General features: G+C 44.1%; 1 protein-coding gene across 11 annotated transcripts in view; it reads left to right on the forward strand.

Moving 5' to 3' along the window:
* Positions 1–18,741, forward strand: part of AFF2 (ALF transcription elongation factor 2) — a 534,314-nt gene that overhangs the window by 485,980 nt on the left and 29,593 nt on the right. For all 11 annotated transcript variants that reach the window (XM_024988032.2, XM_024988034.2, XM_059883420.1 and 8 more), the window contains 4 exons: positions 7,118–7,277; positions 9,073–10,080; positions 11,501–11,622; positions 16,058–16,280. In XM_024988032.2, the coding sequence (XP_024843800.1) occupies positions 7,118–7,277; positions 9,073–10,080; positions 11,501–11,622; positions 16,058–16,280 (1,513 nt within the window). The remainder of the gene's footprint in view (positions 1–7,117; positions 7,278–9,072; positions 10,081–11,500; positions 11,623–16,057; positions 16,281–18,741) is intronic.

Raw genomic sequence — 18,741 nt, forward strand, 5'->3', positions numbered from 1 at the left:
AGAGCTTCAACTTGATCAGGTTAGATTCAAAGTGATATAAGGCAGTCAACTTTCTTTGTTGCTAAAGAAGGGCAGAATAATTATGGAGGAAAAATCCACAGTTGATCTCAAAACTGTATTTTAGCCATTAGTTTCCAGTCCAGATCACCAACTTATTTTTTGTCAGCAGTTTATATCTGAATAGCCTCTGTACCCTTGGTCCTCTCAGTGTGGTTCACTGACCAGGACCATCTGTAGCACCTGGGAATGTGTTAGAAATTCAGAACTCAGGACCCATTCCAGGCCTCTGTAACTAAAATCTTCACGTGCAGGAGATCTCCAGGTGATTCTAATGTACATTAAAGTTTGAGAAGTACTTGTTAATAGAGTTCTCTCACCTAAATTTCCTAGCTTGGTCCTCTTATAAGCCTATGTGATATATTACCCCATTTTACAAATGAGGAAACTGAGATGCTTGTGTTAAGTGCTTAGTCTGCTGCTGCTGCTGCTGCTAAGTCGCTTCAGTCGTGTCCAACTTTGTGCGACCCCATAGACGGCAGCCCACCAGGCTCTGCCATCCCTGGGATTCTCCAGGCAAGAACACTGGAGTGGGTTGCTGTTTCCTTCTCCAATGTATGGAAGTGAAAAGTGAAAGTGAAGTCGCTCAGTTGTATCCGACTCTTCGCGACTCCATGGACTGCAGCCTAGCAGGCTCCTCCGTCCATGGGATTTTCCAGGCAAGTGCTTAGTCTAAGGTCACACAAAAATAAAGTATCCAAGGTGACATTCAAAAAAGATCATCTGACTCCCAATCTCATGCTCCTCTAAATTAACTAAAGCTACCTCTTTAAAACCAATAGGGAAAATGTAGCTATTTACATATGTGACTGAAGATGGGAGAAAAGGCACAGGCAGGAAAAGAAGACAAGAGCTGAGTCTAGTCAGTCCATCAAAAGGGTAAGAAAGCCATGATAGATTGTGAGTCAAATGTAACTCTGAAAAGCCATTGCCAAAATCACTCAGCATTATGGTCTCAGAAAGGAAGTAAGATGCCAGGTAAGTTAGGAGAAATACCTAACTGCTGGTGATTAAAAAATGTGAGGAGCTACTCATTTCTGATTATCATGAAAATTTCAAATGGTCAACTTGCAGCTTCCTGGGAAGCTGTAACCACTTTGATTGCCCATTGCTGTGGCAGTAATCTACTAGAGCCTTCCTTACACCAAGCTCTGGTTCCCAGAGATCCTGGGATAACACTGGGGTCATCTAAATGATCCAGGACCATATCCCCATCTCAAGATCCTGAATGTATTTGTATCTGCAAAACCTCTTTTTCCACATGGGGTATCATGTTCACAGGTTCCAGATTGGAGTGTGGACATCTTTGATCATCATTTTCACCAACCACAGATCTCTTCAGTCAGTCAGGGCTTTAATCTATATCACATATGGTAACTCGCCCATGAAAATGAATGTGGGTGGATAGGTGTACATCACCTTATGTTTTGCAAGTAAATTGAGCAGACTCAATTTCAAACACCAGAATCAGACAAAAGGACAAATTCCCAGTGTACACACTCACTGGACAAAGATTATCTCCTCAGAGCCATGCCAGAGTGTAGCTTCAATTACAAGTGGATGGTAATCTGCTCATCAGTAGCATCATTGCATTAACACAGAACATACTTGATCCTGAGTTGCTTGTGAGAATATTGGTATATGCAGTCTTTTATTTTCAAAGTGTGCTGAGGGGCCATCCAGGGAGGAGGAAAAGCTGCTGGGAGAAATAGAGCAAACCTGGTTTTGTCTGTCTTATGTATTATGCTTCTGCCTACCCGCCCCCACCCCCAGCCGGTGGCTCAGCTGGTGAAGAATCTGCCTGCAATGCAGGAGACCCAGGTTCAATCCCTGGGTTGGGAAGATCCCCTAGAGAAGGGATAGGCTACCCACTCCAGTATTCTGGCCTGGAGAATTCCATGGACTATATAGTCCATGGGGTAGCAAAGAGTTGGACACGACTGAGCAACTTTCACTTCACTTCACTCACAGTTTCTATTGGACAACTGAGCTGAATGGATTTTCTGGGGTGGGTGGGGTAGATTTCAAAGCTACTAACTAACTCAGACCAAAATAAATTCCTCCCATCCTCTGACTGGAACAGGCTCAGGGCTCAGAGTGTCTACCCCTAGTGGCCTACTGTGGTAAATCCAATAGATTGTTTCAGTTTTTAGACCTAGAGTTCAAAGAGGAAAAGGAGGAAGAGAGGAAAGATCAGGTAAAAATGTTGATTCCTTTGCCCCAGGGCCAAACCTTTCCAACTTAATGAAGGAATCAAGTAAAGAAGCATTTCAAATTATCTTGTAGATAGACATTTGATCTCCATAAAACCAGAAAAGGGTCACATTGATGAAATTTTTACAAGTCTCAACCAAAGACAAGGGTTTAATACAAGAGTCCCCCATCAAGCATCTCATGCTATGTCTCTTTGGCAATTACGGGGTCTTGTAAAATATGCTGCCAAGATCCATACCCTGTGGACTTGCTTGTCAAATCCTTCCTGTATATGTTTCCACTTAGAAAGTCATTACCCCTTCTGGAACCTTTCCTTTCTGATGCCCATGCAGCTTGATTGAGCAGAATGGCCAATTTATCATCCCTGTTTATCTCCTGAGAGAGGAATTTACAGTGAAATTAAGAATCGAGTCAGATAGCACTGGTGCAGATGTTTGGTTTTCTGTAGGCTGTTAATCTGAATTAGTGAAAAGTCTGATTTATGAAATAGCCCTGCAGAAAGGCAGCTTTAATCTTCTGTGGTTCATATAAGAGCCGTGTTGCCAAGAGTAGGTCATTTCAGACCTGCCTTAATGAGATGACTGGGCAAAGGTCTCCTCACAATTTTCTCTAAGGTCCAAACAGTCTCCCCTAAAATCCCCTACACATTTTTGTTTCATGAGGATCATAATCTTTGAGTTGGAAGACACTTTAAAGATCACTGAACTCCATTGTAGATCAATAATAGGAATCTTAATTGCCAGCTATCTGTTCACCTAAAGGTATCAAGCTCATAGGCCTACAAAGCAATGGCTTCTTCCTGTGGCCAACTGTAGATTTTTTAAGGCTTTTCTGATGTTGAAGTGAGAACTTTCCTGGCTACATCTCAAACTCATTGATCCTAGTTTTACCTTGGAAGGCCTTCAGAGCTAGCCCACTCCCTTACTGAACAGACCTTCCAGTTTTTAAAGACTGTTGTCACATGAACTACCCTCCTCCCTGCCCCAGAATCTTCTCCAGGCAAAGAAGTCCCTGTTCCTTCATATGGCTTCCAGACTATCTTATAGTATCACATATTCAGCCTTTTATTGCAGAAGAGGCTCGGTCAGTATAAGCTTAGAGAGACTGACATCTGTTCCCCTGGTGCTCACAAGCCTTCCACACCAGGGTCAATGCTGTCTGGAGGAGGCATCTTAAAGGCTTCCCAAACTTCTCCCTCACTGGCCTGCTTTTTGATCCCCTTCCCTCACCCTGGACTTCCCCACTAGGATCATTGACTTGCTAAGCCAACTTCTTTGCCCTTAGTCTGGCCCATGACCATGAAGACCTACTGAATGGGGTTAGGATTAAAATGAGGCTACGCTACACTTGGTACAGACTGCTCACCCCAGTGAACACAGTAGCAAAATCTGATCTTTGAAAAGGTTGAACAGTTCACTTTGAAGTTGTCCACATTTGTCCTTTGAGCAGTTTTATTACATTCAGGGTGAAGTCACAGAGTACACTTTTAATATTTACAGACTATAGAGTAGATAGTTTAATATATTAAATGTTAATGATTTTTGATATCATCTATTATCTTTGTTGTAACCACTAGCATTCTTTTTAAAAGCAGTTTATTAAAATACAAGAGTAAATGGTGTATGGGAAATAATTCTACTGCAGTTTGATAAATGAAGAATATGGAAATTGCACATTCGTCCTTCATCTTCTCAGCGGAATCAAGAGTTGTGTTTCCTAGTGTTGCTCATAGCCAGTTTAATATACATTTGAAAAATAAATTAGTGACACATGAAAGTAAATGTAGCAAAAGTGGGAATTTAACTAACTGAACAGCTAACGTGCTTCAGGGAAGAACTGAAAGTGAAATATGGTAATGATTTGCTAACTTGAAATCTCCACAGTGGATTCTAGACAAGAATGTGGTCCTCAGTCAATCCTGATATTGAGGTTTGTCCTGCTTGTGAAGACAGTGTTTTGGATTTGTACTCACTTTTTGGCCCTCGGAGGGGCCCCAGCTGGGTGCAAGGTGGGCCCACAGGAAGTGAGGGTCAGACTCAGAGGTGTGCCCTATGTCCCTTAGCAGGCTGGGTGCAGCCAGATTGTCCACCAACCATGGGAAGAGCAGATGGATAGTGGAGGCAGAGGAATGTACTGCGGAGGGCAGTTTTACTTCCATTTTAAGCAATGCCATTTCCTCCCACCAATGCTGACTCTTCCTTGTTTCCAACTGTGCAACTGCCCGGAGAAAGCAATTCTTTCTCATTAAGATGCTGAAGTCCTTCACCCCCAACTTGAGTTCTCATGGTGTCCTCTCTGAATTCAAGTCCACCGCCCCCCTCATCCCCAAGTATTTATGTCCATCAGTGTGAGTATGAAAAACTCGTGTACCTCTCCCTGTTCTTTCTATACTTGTTTCCCCTGAGTGGTCATTGTCAACGTTGACTGGCCGTAGGATCCTTCCTGAGAACACGGCAATACATTTACCTGTAAGAAGACTTAGGGAAAATAATTTCAGGCCTCATTTCACTGGTTCTCAGTCAAGGTTACGCTTAGGTTTCAAGTCATCTTTATTTTGTATCTGTGTCTGTATATCTATATTTACTCATAAAAATAGTTAATTTTTTTCATATGTGATTTCTGTCCATGTCTACAATCTCTTAATCACAATTCTGAAATTCAGAAGATTTGGACAACTGTTGTTTTCAGTGACTTTGAGCCATTTGATGACAAAACCTGACCTAAACTGTTGTGCAGGTATTAATTTCAAGTTTTTATGACTGTGACTGTTAACTGCAGCAGTATTAATGAGTTTTATTAAAGGATGCTACCCTGAATCCACTGGGGGGTATTATAGATGTGGTATAGCTACCATATGACTTGTTTAATTAAAAATCTAAATATAAAAATTCATCTTGCTTCCAAAAGTCTTTGGATAAGGAACACTTGTATACAAACACATAGACACACACAAGCCAGAATTTAATGCATAGATAGGAAACAAAAGTAGGAAACAGTCTTTTCATTTGAAAATCATAAATATGGGAGTACACATTAGATCTTAACTGTCAATCCACCAGCTAGGAGTCTCAGTATTGCCAATGCTCTATGCTGTATCTGAAACTTTACTTGGGGGGAATTGAGGTCAAGTTAGCAAGCCTCTGGATTAGTCTGACTTAAATCTGTTGCCTCAGTCTTTAGTTAGTAATCAAAGACAAAAACAATTGATTAGATTTAGAGGGTACTTTTCTTAAATATGGATTCATTATACTGCAAAGGAATACAGAGAACGAGGCACACTGAGTTGTATATATAGATCCCTGGCCCCACTGTCTCTCTCTCTCTCTCTCACACACACACATACACACATACACACACACTTTCCCAGGGGGTGTAGGCCCCTGTTTCTTCTGCTTCTCCTAATTACTTGGTGTATTTGGCAGACGAATGTACTTGCAGATAGCATTTACTTAGCAGATAGCCTTTTAAAAGGAGCTTTGGCTATATGAAAGAGAATAGCTACCTGGGAGACGAAAGGGGCCGTCTTCGGGGGCACGAGGCACATGTAAGGAAAAGGCTCTCCGAGTTGGACGAGGCGCCCATGCTGGTTTGAAAGGGATCCTCTGCCTTCCAAGGCAAGAGCTATTATGTTGAAAATGAGGCTTTGGTAAGAGGATGAAGTCGGGGCAGGTGAGGAATAATGGTCTGTGATTCCAGAGTCTTGGCCACAGGAGGGCCCTTGGAGTCCCTCTCTGCCAAAACTTGCAGGTGGAGCCACAAGACCAGGTGTCCTCCAGGGCCAGGACTGGGTTTTCTGGGAAAAGCCAGGCAAGGAGCTGGGAGTCTGAGAGGCAGTGAGGTTCAGACAGCCAGCCAGACAGGTAGGAGGACCAGTCCAGCACTGTAGCAAAGATGCTCTGGCCCCCAGGCCACCCCTCTCTGTGATTTAAACTTCTCTCCAAAGAGGAGCCTGAGCTGATGAGACAGAGGCAGATGAGAACCCTCCCTCGACTTTAGAACCCCATGTCAGAGCAAAAACAGGAAAACTAGCCCCCAAAGATGATGAGCAAAAGGACAGAAAGGCAGTGACATACCCCAAAGTGCCAAGAGACAGCTGAGGTTGATTTGTTATGGGGCACAGAGGGCAAACGATTAGTAAGGAAGAACATGGATTATCAATAAAGACAGAGTGGCAAATGGTGTCAATTTCCTTGTGCTTTGCTTGGTCAGCTTTACAGATTTAAAATCAGCCATTAGAGATGGTTGGTCCTGTATGATCATACTTCCTAGTTGGAGTTGTCTGAAGAGGTTACAGAAATTCCGGTGGAGGAGGCTGTGCAGTGTGCCCTCTCATCTCCATGGTAACACAGTCAGCCCTGCTCACCTTGGGGCTGGGCACTGGGCACCTGGCTGCCAGTGACTTTACTCAACCCTGCCCTTTGAGGGAGCTGGGAGGCTATGCTCCCAGTTTCACACCTCTATCTAGCTGTGAGGCTGCAGCAAGAACCCCCCTCCTCTGAACCTCAGTTTTCTATGACAAAAGTGAGGATTCAACTCACCCCTTCTTACTGAGAGGACTGTACTGCACGTATAACTAAGATCAGAGCCCCTATACAAATCTGGGGATTTCTGAACAAGATAGCAACTGAAAATGTATCTTAACAGAAAAAGAAAGGAAAAAAAAACAACTTGGGACTGTGGGTCACTCCCTGGGCCTCCTGAGCCTCATAGTTCCCATCTGTGAAATGGAACGGCACACTCCACTCCGCCTGGCCCTCACAGATGATCAGTCTTCATGCCCACCTGGACTCTTTTCCAGCCAGTTTGGGAGTAAAAGAGGCAATCAATGGTGTCATTTTCCTTTCAGCCCACTCTTGGCCACGCCCCAACCCCCACCTGCAGCGCCCACCAGTGGGGGATCCGGCAGCTCCAGTGACTCAGAGAGCAGCTCAGAGTCTGACTCAGACACTGAAAGCAGCACCACTGACAGCGAAGCCAATGAGGCGCCGCGAGTGACCACTCCAGAGGTGGGTGAGGAGCCAGGGCCCCGACACAGCACCCCCGACATGCACACACAATAATGCGATAATAATAACATTCCAGCACAGTCATGACTTCGGCACACTAAATACTTCAGAAAAGCACTCAGGTATTTGATAGGGCTTTTTTCTTCTAACACATGTCTTTGTAAAGTTTCTAACGGAGATTTCTTGCCATGTGACTGATGTGCCATGTGACTCACTCAGCTACTCTGAGCCTTGAGCTTCCCCATTACTATTATACTGGAATAGTGATCACTGAGCTCAAAACTTCCCTTTCGAGAGAACCAACGAAGCAAGTCAAGACCCACTTCTAGGTCTGGGGACACCACCCCTTCCTCTAAGTTGAAGTGATGAATTGTCACTGGGCAAGTAAGATCCAAGAAGTGTGATGGTTGAAAGGTCACAGGTTTTTTTTTTTTTTTTTTTTTCAAAGAATAGTTTTCAAATGTACTCAATGGTAATTCATGAAAACATTTAACATAGCCCCACAAAACACCAAAATTATAATTTTGAGATCAAAGCCATGCCTTTCCCCTCCATCTTCTTTGACTGCCAGCCTCTCAGTTCTCCTGAGCCGGCACCTCGTACAGCAAGCTGATCCCTCAATGGCTCTGGACACATTGTTTGTCAATAGTCAGAAAAGAATAACAGAAGAAGATGCCACAGTGACATTACTGCTGTTTGTAAGAGCCCACGCTTCGTGAATGTGGATCATGTGCCAGGCTCCATGAGAAGCTCGTGACTTGCATTTTCTCATTTCATGCTCATGACAACCCTATGGGGTCCTGGCTATCATTATACCATTTTATAGATGAAAGAATAAGGTTCTGAGAAGGTAAGAAAGAACTTTCCCATAATCTCACAGGAAGGGCTGAAACCAGGGTGTGCGCTACGAGAGTTGGGGCCCCTAACCTCGAGCTCTGCTGCCAACAGTAGCAGCTGCTCCAATGGCCTCGACCCTTACCCGCCACTGCTCTGTGCCGGTTGGAATCATGGCTACTCAAAACGTTTTGAATTCTGTCATCCTCTATTGGCTGGTGCCATAAGCCTCAACTGATGGCTTGCAAAAAACAGAGCAGTTCTAATAAAAAATGATGGCTCTTTTAGTTCAACAGGCAGAATTCAGATTTGGGAATCAAGCACCTGAATTGTACGCATCATTTCCATGGCTTAACAGCAGATGCTAATGTCTGCAAGCATGTCCACATAAACTGATTATTGCCCATACACCAAGGAAAGTGCAGTGGTTTTTTTGGAAGTCAAATCTTTTCATCCTTCAGTAAAAATACAAAAGGCCTCTTCTTTTTGCAGCAAATTACAACATCGTATAGGAGGCCCTGACACTTTAGCAGAGAAAGACTTTCCTTTTGAATTACATTTGAGGCACACTCACATTTCTTTTCAGAACCAGAGATCATTCTCTCAGCCTCATGGTGAGAGGCTGAGTAATGAGCCCCACCAAAAGATTTTGGGAACTGGTTTCCCTCCCCAGCTCTCTACCCACTCTCTGGAAAAACTCTCTGTGAAAAATTCTTTCCTTGCTGGCCAGAGTAGGGGATAGTTTCAGAAAAAGAGTGGAACTTTGTATAGTGGAGCCACTTTGTAAAGTATTTGGCTGTCTAGGGAATGTGATAGATATGAATTTCACGTATGTTTCTAAATGTGTGAATGGTCACTTGACAGCCAAAGCTTTTACCAGGCAACAGTCAGTACACTGAAGGTCCTCCTGACTTCTTCCCAAAGGTGACATTCATTCTTGCCACCGTTTCTCACTCCACAGCCTGAGCCGCCCTCCACTAACAAGTGGCAGTTGGACAAATGGCTTAACAAAGTGACTTCTCAAAACAAATCTTTTATTTGTGGCCAAAATGAAACACCCATGGAGACGATTTCTGTGCCTCCTCCAGTCATTCAGCCAATGGAAGTCCAGGTCAAGGTGAAGGCAAACCCCAGCCAGGTCCTGCCTGAACCCAAAGAGAGGCCTCTCCTTGGTCTTATCAGGGAGAAAGCCCGTCCACGACCCACCCTGAAAACTCCAGAAACAAAGGCTCTGAAGCATAAGTTGTCCACAACTGTTGAGACAGCATCTCAAAGGACAATTGGGAAAAAACAGCCCAAAAGGGTCGAGAAGAACACCAGCGTTGAGGAATTTACCTGGCCCAAACCAAATATCACCAGCAGCACTCCCAAAGAAAAGGAAAGCGGGGAGCTTCCTGACCTCCCTAGAGGGCGCAGCAAAGCCGTTGCCCACAAGCCGGTTCCCAGGAAAGAACCGAGGGCCAGCATCCCCTTGGCTCCCGAGAAGAAAAAGTACCGAGGGCCTGGCAAGACGGTTCCAAAGTCCCGGGAATTCATTGAGACCGATTCGTCTACATCTGATTCCAACACGGATCAGGAAGAGCCCCTGCAGATCAAAGTCCTGCCTCCATGCATGGCTCCAGGGGGCAACACGACCAAATCCAAGGAAGCCGGAGGGGCCAGCCTGACCCTCAGCAGCTTTCTCAGCAGTGGCAATGGCAACAACCCACCAGTCCCGAGTGAGGAACCTACTCAGTCACCGGTCCCTGTCACACAAACTGAGGTTCTATCTCCTGTCCGAGATCAGGAGAATCTGAAAAATCTCTGGGTGAAGATTGACCTTGACCTACTGTCTCGAGTGCCTGGCCAGAACTCACTCCAGGCAACGTCAGCCAAGCTAGACCACAAGGAGACAGCCTCAAAGCCCAAGCGGCAGACGGCTGCGGTGCCTGCAGAGAAAGCCGCCCCCAAGGGCAAGCGTAAGCACAAGGTAAGCCGTCCACCCACTCTGGCCAGCCACGTGATCGGGAGCAGTGGCTGTCTGGGCTACTTTGATCTTGAGTCTCCGTTTCCAGCAGGCTGGAGGCAGTGGATTGCAGTCTTTGGTGAAAGCACAGATATTAATACTTTCCCTGGGGAATGTAGTATTTGAGATGACCAGGGAGGAAGTGTTAGAGATAATCATGGTTTTATAACCAATGTCAAGAATTTCCAGTATGGCACTTGAGGGATTATGATGTGTAGCAACAAAGAATATGAAGTCTCCTTCCCCAGGCAGCCAGTCTGTCAGGTTGGCTATTTAAGCTGCTCCTGCTTCCCGGATTCATAGGTCACTATTCTACAGTCTCCTGCCGGCAGCAGCAGGGCACCCAGGACTCATAAGGTCAAATGCATCCTCTAGGCCTTGTTAATTTCTACATACAAACATCCCTGCCACCCAGTTCCATTTTGATTACCCTGGCTCCTACTAGACACAGGTTCTGTCCAGCCTGCTTGGCCCCCTGACCTGTGTGGTTGGCTTGACTCATGATAATCTCTCCTGCAGGACATTTGGGTTGGATTCCCAGGCTACAAATGTAATCAGAAGGTGAAACCCAGAATGGCCTTTTCCATTGCACATCTATCTGGGGAACTGAGTTTGTATCCAGTAGGTTCATTGCATGCATCTCTGGGTGTCACAGTACATTTTTAGCATAACATCATCTCATGGTGATTCTTGAGTAATATTTTGAATAAGCTGCCTTGGGAACTCCTGCAATGATGATTTAAGTCATCGTTCAGCTTTAAAGATTCACAGGTGGTTTTATCTCTGAGCTGTGGTGCCACCTTAACTAATGAGAGTATTCCAAAATAGGGAACAAAGTCTGGGGCCCTTGCCCTATCACTGTTTCCCTGCTCTTAGTGATGACAGCAGTGCAACTAGGAGTAAAAGTGTACCTTCAGAACCAATACATGAAGGTCCAAAGGTGTGCCTTGCACATGGTTAATTTCCTTGCGTACTGTTGGTTGTACACGTGACCTTTGTGTGTTACCCCCAACCCCCATGTTGCTTGGACAGGACTTATGCCATGTTAGAATTGCAGTGTTGGTTTCTAAACTACTCATTTGTGGGGGTATTGTTGCTGGAAGTGTCTGAAAATGATAGATTCTCTTTACTTCTGGTATGAGATCTCTGTGCCCCCCGATCAGAGGGTGACATCACAGCTTCACCCTCTCTGATGCCAGCTTCTTGGTTGGAGTAGGCGGGGCAAGATGTATCAGTTTTCCATCTGATCAAAGGTGTACTTTTAAGGCTCCTACCTAATCTAGGACTTAAAACAGAAGCACACTGTCTCCCTTGCTTATTGTTTTAAAATGTCTACCTGTTCCATGGATTTCAAACTTTGTGTATTCTTTTTTTCCTGTTAAAGCCAACAGAAGTTGCAGGGAAAATCCCTGAGAAGAAGCAGCGCCTGGAGGAGGCAGCCACCATCTGCCTGCTGCCACCTTGCATCTCGCCAGCTCCCCCCCAGAAGCCTCCCAGCACTAAAGAGTGAGTTTGCCCTGATTCTATACTTTGCTGGTTTGGACTTCTAAGAAATCTCAAATGAACCCTTGAGGGTAGGGAGTCCTATCCCAAAAGAATGTTAGGTAAGAAACAGAAGTCATTCAGTTTTGTCCTGACAGCTGTCTCTGGCCACCAGCCTAACACAGGTGGGATAAACGGTGGCCTTCAGGCTGCAAGGTTTGGGTGACCACTTGAGCTTTTTAGCAACATTTCTTTACTCCAACTCAGATGGATGGCCAAAATCGGCCAAAGTGGACTTTTAGCACTGAGTGAAGGGTAAAAGGAAGTAAACCAATTTAAAGGACACCTGCCCCTTGAGCCAAATCACCTCCCTCTGGGCAACTTCCAGTTCTGATAGGGATGAAACCATCTCCCTTGGCCTCAACAGAATGACACAGCAGAGGCTTCCTCTTTGCTGTCAAATCATAGTGCTCATATGAAGCTTGAGGACCAGCAAGTTTGTCCTGAACTCCTCAGAGGCCAAGGGGATGACATGTCTGGGGAGGCCAGGGACATGAGCTGTCTAGGAGTGCCCCACACCCCCAGGCAGTTCTGTGCTGGGAAAAGCCAGCTCGGGGTGGACAAATTAATGCCAATCAGCTGGCAGCTCTTCTCCTGTCTGTCTCTTTGCAGAAGGTGCCAGTCAGGCAGGAGGCCTCCTTGTCCCCTACTCACTTACAGGACTCCAGCCTTCCCTACCAAGCATGGTGACAGAGTTCTTCTGTCTTTCACACATCACTTCCCTAACAATCTAGTGGGTAGTTATTCCCTTCTCCAGGGGATCTTCCCAACCCAGGAATCAAACCCAAGTCTCCCTCATTGCAAGCAGATTCTTTATTGTCTGAGCCACCAGGGAAGCCCTCCCTAACAAACATGTCAGCTCCTGGAACTATTCTGTTTAGATAATTATTGTCATAAATTCACTCAGCATTAGAGGTAACTTCCATCAACGACCAGTTTTGGAACCTATTAGCAGCCCAGAGTGGAGAGGCAATCTGGCTAACTGCTGCTAACAATGGATTTCACAGATTACTGTTTAACATCAGTGACAGGGCATCGGTCTGCCACAGATAAGATGTTGGAAATAAGTTATCAGTTTACATTTGTTTGGATCCTTGTTGTTTAGAGATGAAAGGTAAGAAAAGATCAATGACCACTAGATCTGCTCGATAAACTAAGGAAATTTGGTCATGGGCTGCCAGGACCTGCCAGCCCAGATTTGGTCCCAGGCTGCTGTCTCCCTGAGGACCCATAGCTCTTTGTGACATGCATTTATATTCCACGGTATAATTTGATATGAAAGGTGGACGTGAGTCTGAGTGAACTCCAGGAGTTGGTGATGGACAGGGAGGCCTGGCGTGCTGTGATTCATGGGGTTGCAAAGAGTCGGACATGACTGAGCAACTGAACTGAACTGAACTGATCCCTTCAGATACTTGGAGTTCTCAGAACTAGACACTCTTCTAGTAGAGCAAGCCAGCCCTCTTATTGAGGAGGTACCACCACTACAAGGATGTCATTTTAGGTTCCTCCTTGGAAAGTAGGAGGGCCCTGGAAGGATGGTGTTTAACCATTGGGAAAGAAGCCTATTTCCCTGCTTCCAGGCATGGTGGTGGGCTTCCCTGGGGGCTCAGACAGTATAGCATCTACCTGGAATGCATAAAACCCCTATTTGTTCGATTCCTGGGTTGGGAAGACCCCCTGGAGAAGGGATAGGCTACCCACTCCAGTATTCTTGGGCCTCCCTGGTGGCTCAGTGGTAAAGAATCCACCAGCAATGAGGGAGACCTGGGTTCAATCCCTGGTCAAGAAGATCCCCTGGAGGAGGGCATGGCAACACACTCTACTGTTCTTGTCTGGAGAATCCCCATGGATGGAGGAGCTGAGCAGGCTATAGCCCATGGGGTGGCAAAGAGTTGGACAGGACTGAGAGACTAAGCACAGCACAGGACAGACATGGTGGTACCTCCTCGGTTCCCAGGCTCTCATCTCTTTGGGCCAGGCCACCAAAAGGCACAAGGAAGAGCTAGAGGGCTGTGGGATATTGCCACACCATCAGTCCCCATTACAAGCCTGCTTCAATGACCCAGTAATCCCTCTCGTTCCCCATTTCATAGAAGACAGATGATTGAGTATTAGGCAAATGTTTAATCCAAATATGTTCTCATAAAACGGTGTTTCACCTCATGGTCCTTATGATCTTTCTGTCTAGGAGAGCAATGTTTACCTAGTAGCCTTTACCATTCAGGAAGGACCTGAATTGGGTTCTTATATGGGAAAATTTCGAGATTTGAGGGAGAAGGAAACCAGAACAGGCCTCTTGGAGCTCTTCTCCTTGGAGCCCTCTCCTTGAGTTTTCTCTGCTCCTTGGTGCTTTGTTGACCTTTCAAATCCTTGGAAATTTTCATGATACAAAATTCACTTTCACAATGAGCGTTTTAAACCTAGCGAAGGATGCTACGCCAGCCTGACAACTAGGGTTTCCCATCATCACCTAGAAGGGCACTGATGCATTCCTTTTCCCTTCTTTGGAGTTGGAACCATCATAAGAGCCTCTGAGGCATGAAAGGGGATACTCTTTTTTCCTTCTGTCCTCTTCTGGCCTATACAAAAGATGCCCTTATAGTAAGAAGTCATAATGAACAGAGTAGTCCCTAGAAAATACCCCCTGGGTATCTTTCACCCAGGAAGTTATTAAAGGCCTCATGGTTCCAGGTCGCTATCATGCAGAAGGAAAGGGGGCCAGATGACAGTGGCCACTGCACCAAATGTACTGTACTGTGTATGACGTACTGTGTACAGTGGCAGATGGGAGGACCTAGCCCAATGACTATGGCCAGTGGCAGGTTGACTGCCTCTAGGGAACAGCTCTTCCCCTTGCAGCCCCCATCCCCTTCTCCAGCAGTTCAGGTAGGCCAGGAGTGGTCAAGTGGTCATAGGTAAGGAACCAGTCACTCCCATAGATGCCACAGCAATACTTGACTTCTTTCCATGTAAATTCTCCAAAGTGCAATTCCTCTGTAACGATTATACTCAGTGTGGTCTGATGTTGCTGGAGCATCTTCGTCAAAAAGCATCCTAACCTGTATTTTCACCATTATTTTCATCAGGCTTCATCATTATGTTAAAATGGTTCTCCATGTCAAAGCAATTTTAAAAATCCACTGACAAATACTTTGTAATTAATTTTAATCCATTAAAATAATGACAGAAACAGTGAATTTTCTAAAAATTTGGCTGCCTGACAGAAATTGACATAGGACTGTGTTTATGAAACAGAAGACAGAGAAGATAGCAAATATTATTACAACTGGCAAATTTGGGCAACACAGCAGAAGTGGAATGAGGGGATTGCATTGGTGTCTACCATTTCAGGAAATCAAAACACTTGAGTGCTTGTTCATCTTTGATTTGTTGCTTTGAGATATTGTAAATCTATATTTCTAGACACTGACTGAAATTGACCAAGAGGAAAACATAAATTCTTGTTGACTTAATTTGCTATTGAAAATTTTAGTCAATAATCATGAAAAGTAAATGGCTGCACAGTGCAATATTAGTTGTCTAAGAAAAGATTAAAATTCAAGTAATCTTCATTGATTAGTCGAAGACAGTAACTAAAATAAAAATCCATGGCCCAATTACCATGTTAAGCAGCTAGCATAAGGTTTTAGTTGTTCTGTTTTATTTGAAGTCTCAGTTTATTTGATGATGCCCGTTTAATGGGCAGATAAATCAGTTTGGAAGCATGGGAGCACTTCTAGGACCACATATATTTTGTGGCAAAATGACAAAATATTTTTCAAATGGAGTTTTGTAAAGCGGAGTACATCAGTACTTCAGTATAACAACTTAAGGTCAGGGGCTCATTATGCCTCCAGTAGAACAGTTGGAATATACAATTTCCAGTGTGTCCCAGAAGTATTTAGTGCATTATTTATTTCTGGGTAATGTCTAAGTACTGTATTTCTTAAGAAAATATCCTTCCACTAATTGTTTATTGTACCATTTATTGTGTGACTGTGCAGTTAAGTCCTAGAGCAGAATAAGTAGGAACCATCCTAAAAAATGATGGGATTAAAGTCTGCATTGGATTTTCCATAAAAATCTAATTAACAGTAATCTTGAAAGGTTGCAAATATCACACTGGGGCAACACACCATTAGACATTTCCATTTATCATGGAGTTCTGTTTCAAAGACCCGTGCTTATTCTTAGATTTTTGCATTTATCTATGGCTCAATCTCTAGGGAGGGCCACCTCTCTATAGACATCTATGTGTCTACGCATTTTCTATATACTCCACCCCAGGTAAAGGACCATCAACCAACATATTACTTTAGCTAAACGTAGCAGCATCATGCAAAAGATCAGAATAGAGACAGAGTTTTCTGACACCCTGTACTTTCTGTTTACACAGAAATAATTCATCCAGGAGAGCAAATAGAAGAAAAGAAGAAAAGCTGTTTCCTCCTCCACTTTCCCCACTGCCAGAGGACCCTCCACGTCGCAGGAACATCAGCGGCAATAATGGTCCCTTCAGTCGAGACAAAACCATTCCTTTGATTGGACAGATCACCTCGACCAAACCTAAGAGGAATGAAGGCAAATTCTGTGCTACTTTCAAAGGGATAGCTGTAAACGTAAGCATCATAGAAGGAATCTTCTCATTGTCAGGTAGAAACAAGTTGACCCAGCTTATCTAAGTCAACTTGACCTCATGGAGATGTTGCAGGGGGGTGGAAGGAAGGGGCAGAGAGAAAATATTAATATAAGTGTGTGTGTACACAAATACACAAACTCTCCATTAGTTCCAATCTTGATTCTGTTAACTTCAAATGAATTTTTCATTCCAGTCTTACTTCTCCAAACAGATGATTATGCAGAGATTCAGGGCCTCAGACATCCTTTGGTCCAATCCCTTCAGATCTTGGGGCTGGGGGACACTTACACAATGCTGACCACAGCACATGGCAGGCACAGAATCTTTAGTGAAAGGCCAAATGGATGGAATTGCTCAAGGTGAGGGAACTGGTGCTGGAACTCCAAGTTAATGTCTTTCCACACCCAACTTGGCTGATATGAATTGTGTTTTAAAATAATGACTCAAAAGGATGGAGTTTAAAAGGCAAATCTGTGGCTAAAATCACACAATTGTGGTTCTCTAAGCCCGACTAAAGGATTTTCCTGTCCTTTGGATTTTCTGCACTGCTGCCTGATTAGCATAAATGATTGAGAATTTGTATCCCTTTTCACATTCATACACAATGTATTTTTATCTGCCCCAGGTATATGTACATGAACCATGGAAACCATGAGTGATAGTGTCACTAGTGAATATTAATGGCAAATCTATCTGCCTTTTCGTGTAGATGCATGTATATGCAAATACGTACGCACTTGATCCTTCAGTTCAGTCACTCAGTCATGTCCAACTCTTTGCGACCCCATGGACTGCAGCACACCAGGCCTCCCTGTCCATCACCAACTCCCAGAGTTTACTCAAACTCACGTCCATTAAGTCGGTGATGCCATCCAACCATCTCATCCTCTGTCGTCCCCTTCTCCTCTTGCCCTCAATCTTTCCCAGCATCAGGGTCTTTTCAAATGAGTCAGCTCTTCGCATCAGGTGGCCAAAGTATCGGAGTTTCAGCTTCAACATCAGTCCTTCCAATGAACATTCAGGACTGATTTCCTTTAGGATGGACTTGTTGGATCTCCTTGCAGTTCAAGATCCTTCAAATGTAATATAAAAAGCAAACAAGTGAAAATCAATGAGTTTTCAAATGTCTAGCACCAATCTGGTAGCCCCTGAACCAAAAGCACCCATTTAACACTTCATGAAAAGCCATGAGGCCTCTGAGCTTTAAGGACCACAATTTATGGTCCTGCATCATCTGAGATAACTAGATGACATACATACCTAGGTAAATATTATTGGTGATATAAAGAAATGGCTCTATTATAAAGTTGTGATTTTCCAAATGAAATTTGGATGTATGTGTGCCCAGATTATATTTGCATTCACATTTAAAGATGCTGAGTTACAGTGTTAGGAATGAAGCCATCTATTCTAAGCAATAATTACGAAATCAGTCCTGTTTTTCATACTGAATATAATTAATGTGATAAACTTCAACTGAGGCTTTTTCTACTGCAAGCTTTTGGAGGACACATGCCCTACCTATCTAGGCAATTCTGTTCATATAGCACCTAGTACATGGTCACAAATAATTAGGTGCTTAACATGTATGTTCTTATGACAATGGTAATAAGAGGATCTGCAAAGGCATTTCTGAAAGCTCTCAAAACTACTGGGAAAATCTGATAAATATGATTACATTTGCACCTAGAAAACCTAGAAATGGATCATTTTCTTAAGGAAATCACTAGAATTCTCCATGATATGACTTAGTACTCCTTATGTCTTCTTTGGCCATGGCCTGCAATCTGAGAGACTGTGGAAATTAAGAGACTTGCTTGAAACATAGTGCTAACACTGCAACAAATCTGTTCTGTGACCTTGAGCAAATTATGACACCTCTCTGAGTCCATGAAATGAGTAGATTTGACTAGGTGATCTATACAGCTTCTTCCAGTTCCAAAAGTGTTTTCCATTTTGCACTATTAGAGTCTTCTCTGTTCCATGTAACCATGAAGTCCTGTTTATTGACTCAGTGGATGGGTGAGGGTCAACAGAGGACGTATTTATATGACTTAGATGATTGTGGCTGAACGCAGTCATTTCCAGTCAGAAGTGCCAGGACTGACATCAGTGCCATTTGTGTGGTGGACGTGGTGTTTCAAGGTTCTTGTCACCTATCTTGGTCATAGAAACACATGGCGCTCTCACTGGGGCTGGCCTGCTGTTCGGTCTGGGCCCTCGGGCATTAGCAATAGAAGTGTGGAGCTGGCTTAGGAGTTCAGAAAGCTCTTAGTTTTTATGCGTTTGGGTTGAATAAAATCTGTGATGGACTTGAAACAATTTTCTCAATATCCATCATAACCACTTTTAAATGTGCAGTCTCTCAGCACAGTTATCATAATGAGCTCATCATGGTGAGAATTTTGATAATTTGGAGGTTTGGGATGAAGTGGAAAAGA

This window comes from Bos taurus, chromosome X (assembly GCF_002263795.3).
Source record: "Bos taurus isolate L1 Dominette 01449 registration number 42190680 breed Hereford chromosome X, ARS-UCD2.0, whole genome shotgun sequence".
NCBI lineage: Eukaryota > Metazoa > Chordata > Mammalia > Artiodactyla > Bovidae > Bos > Bos taurus.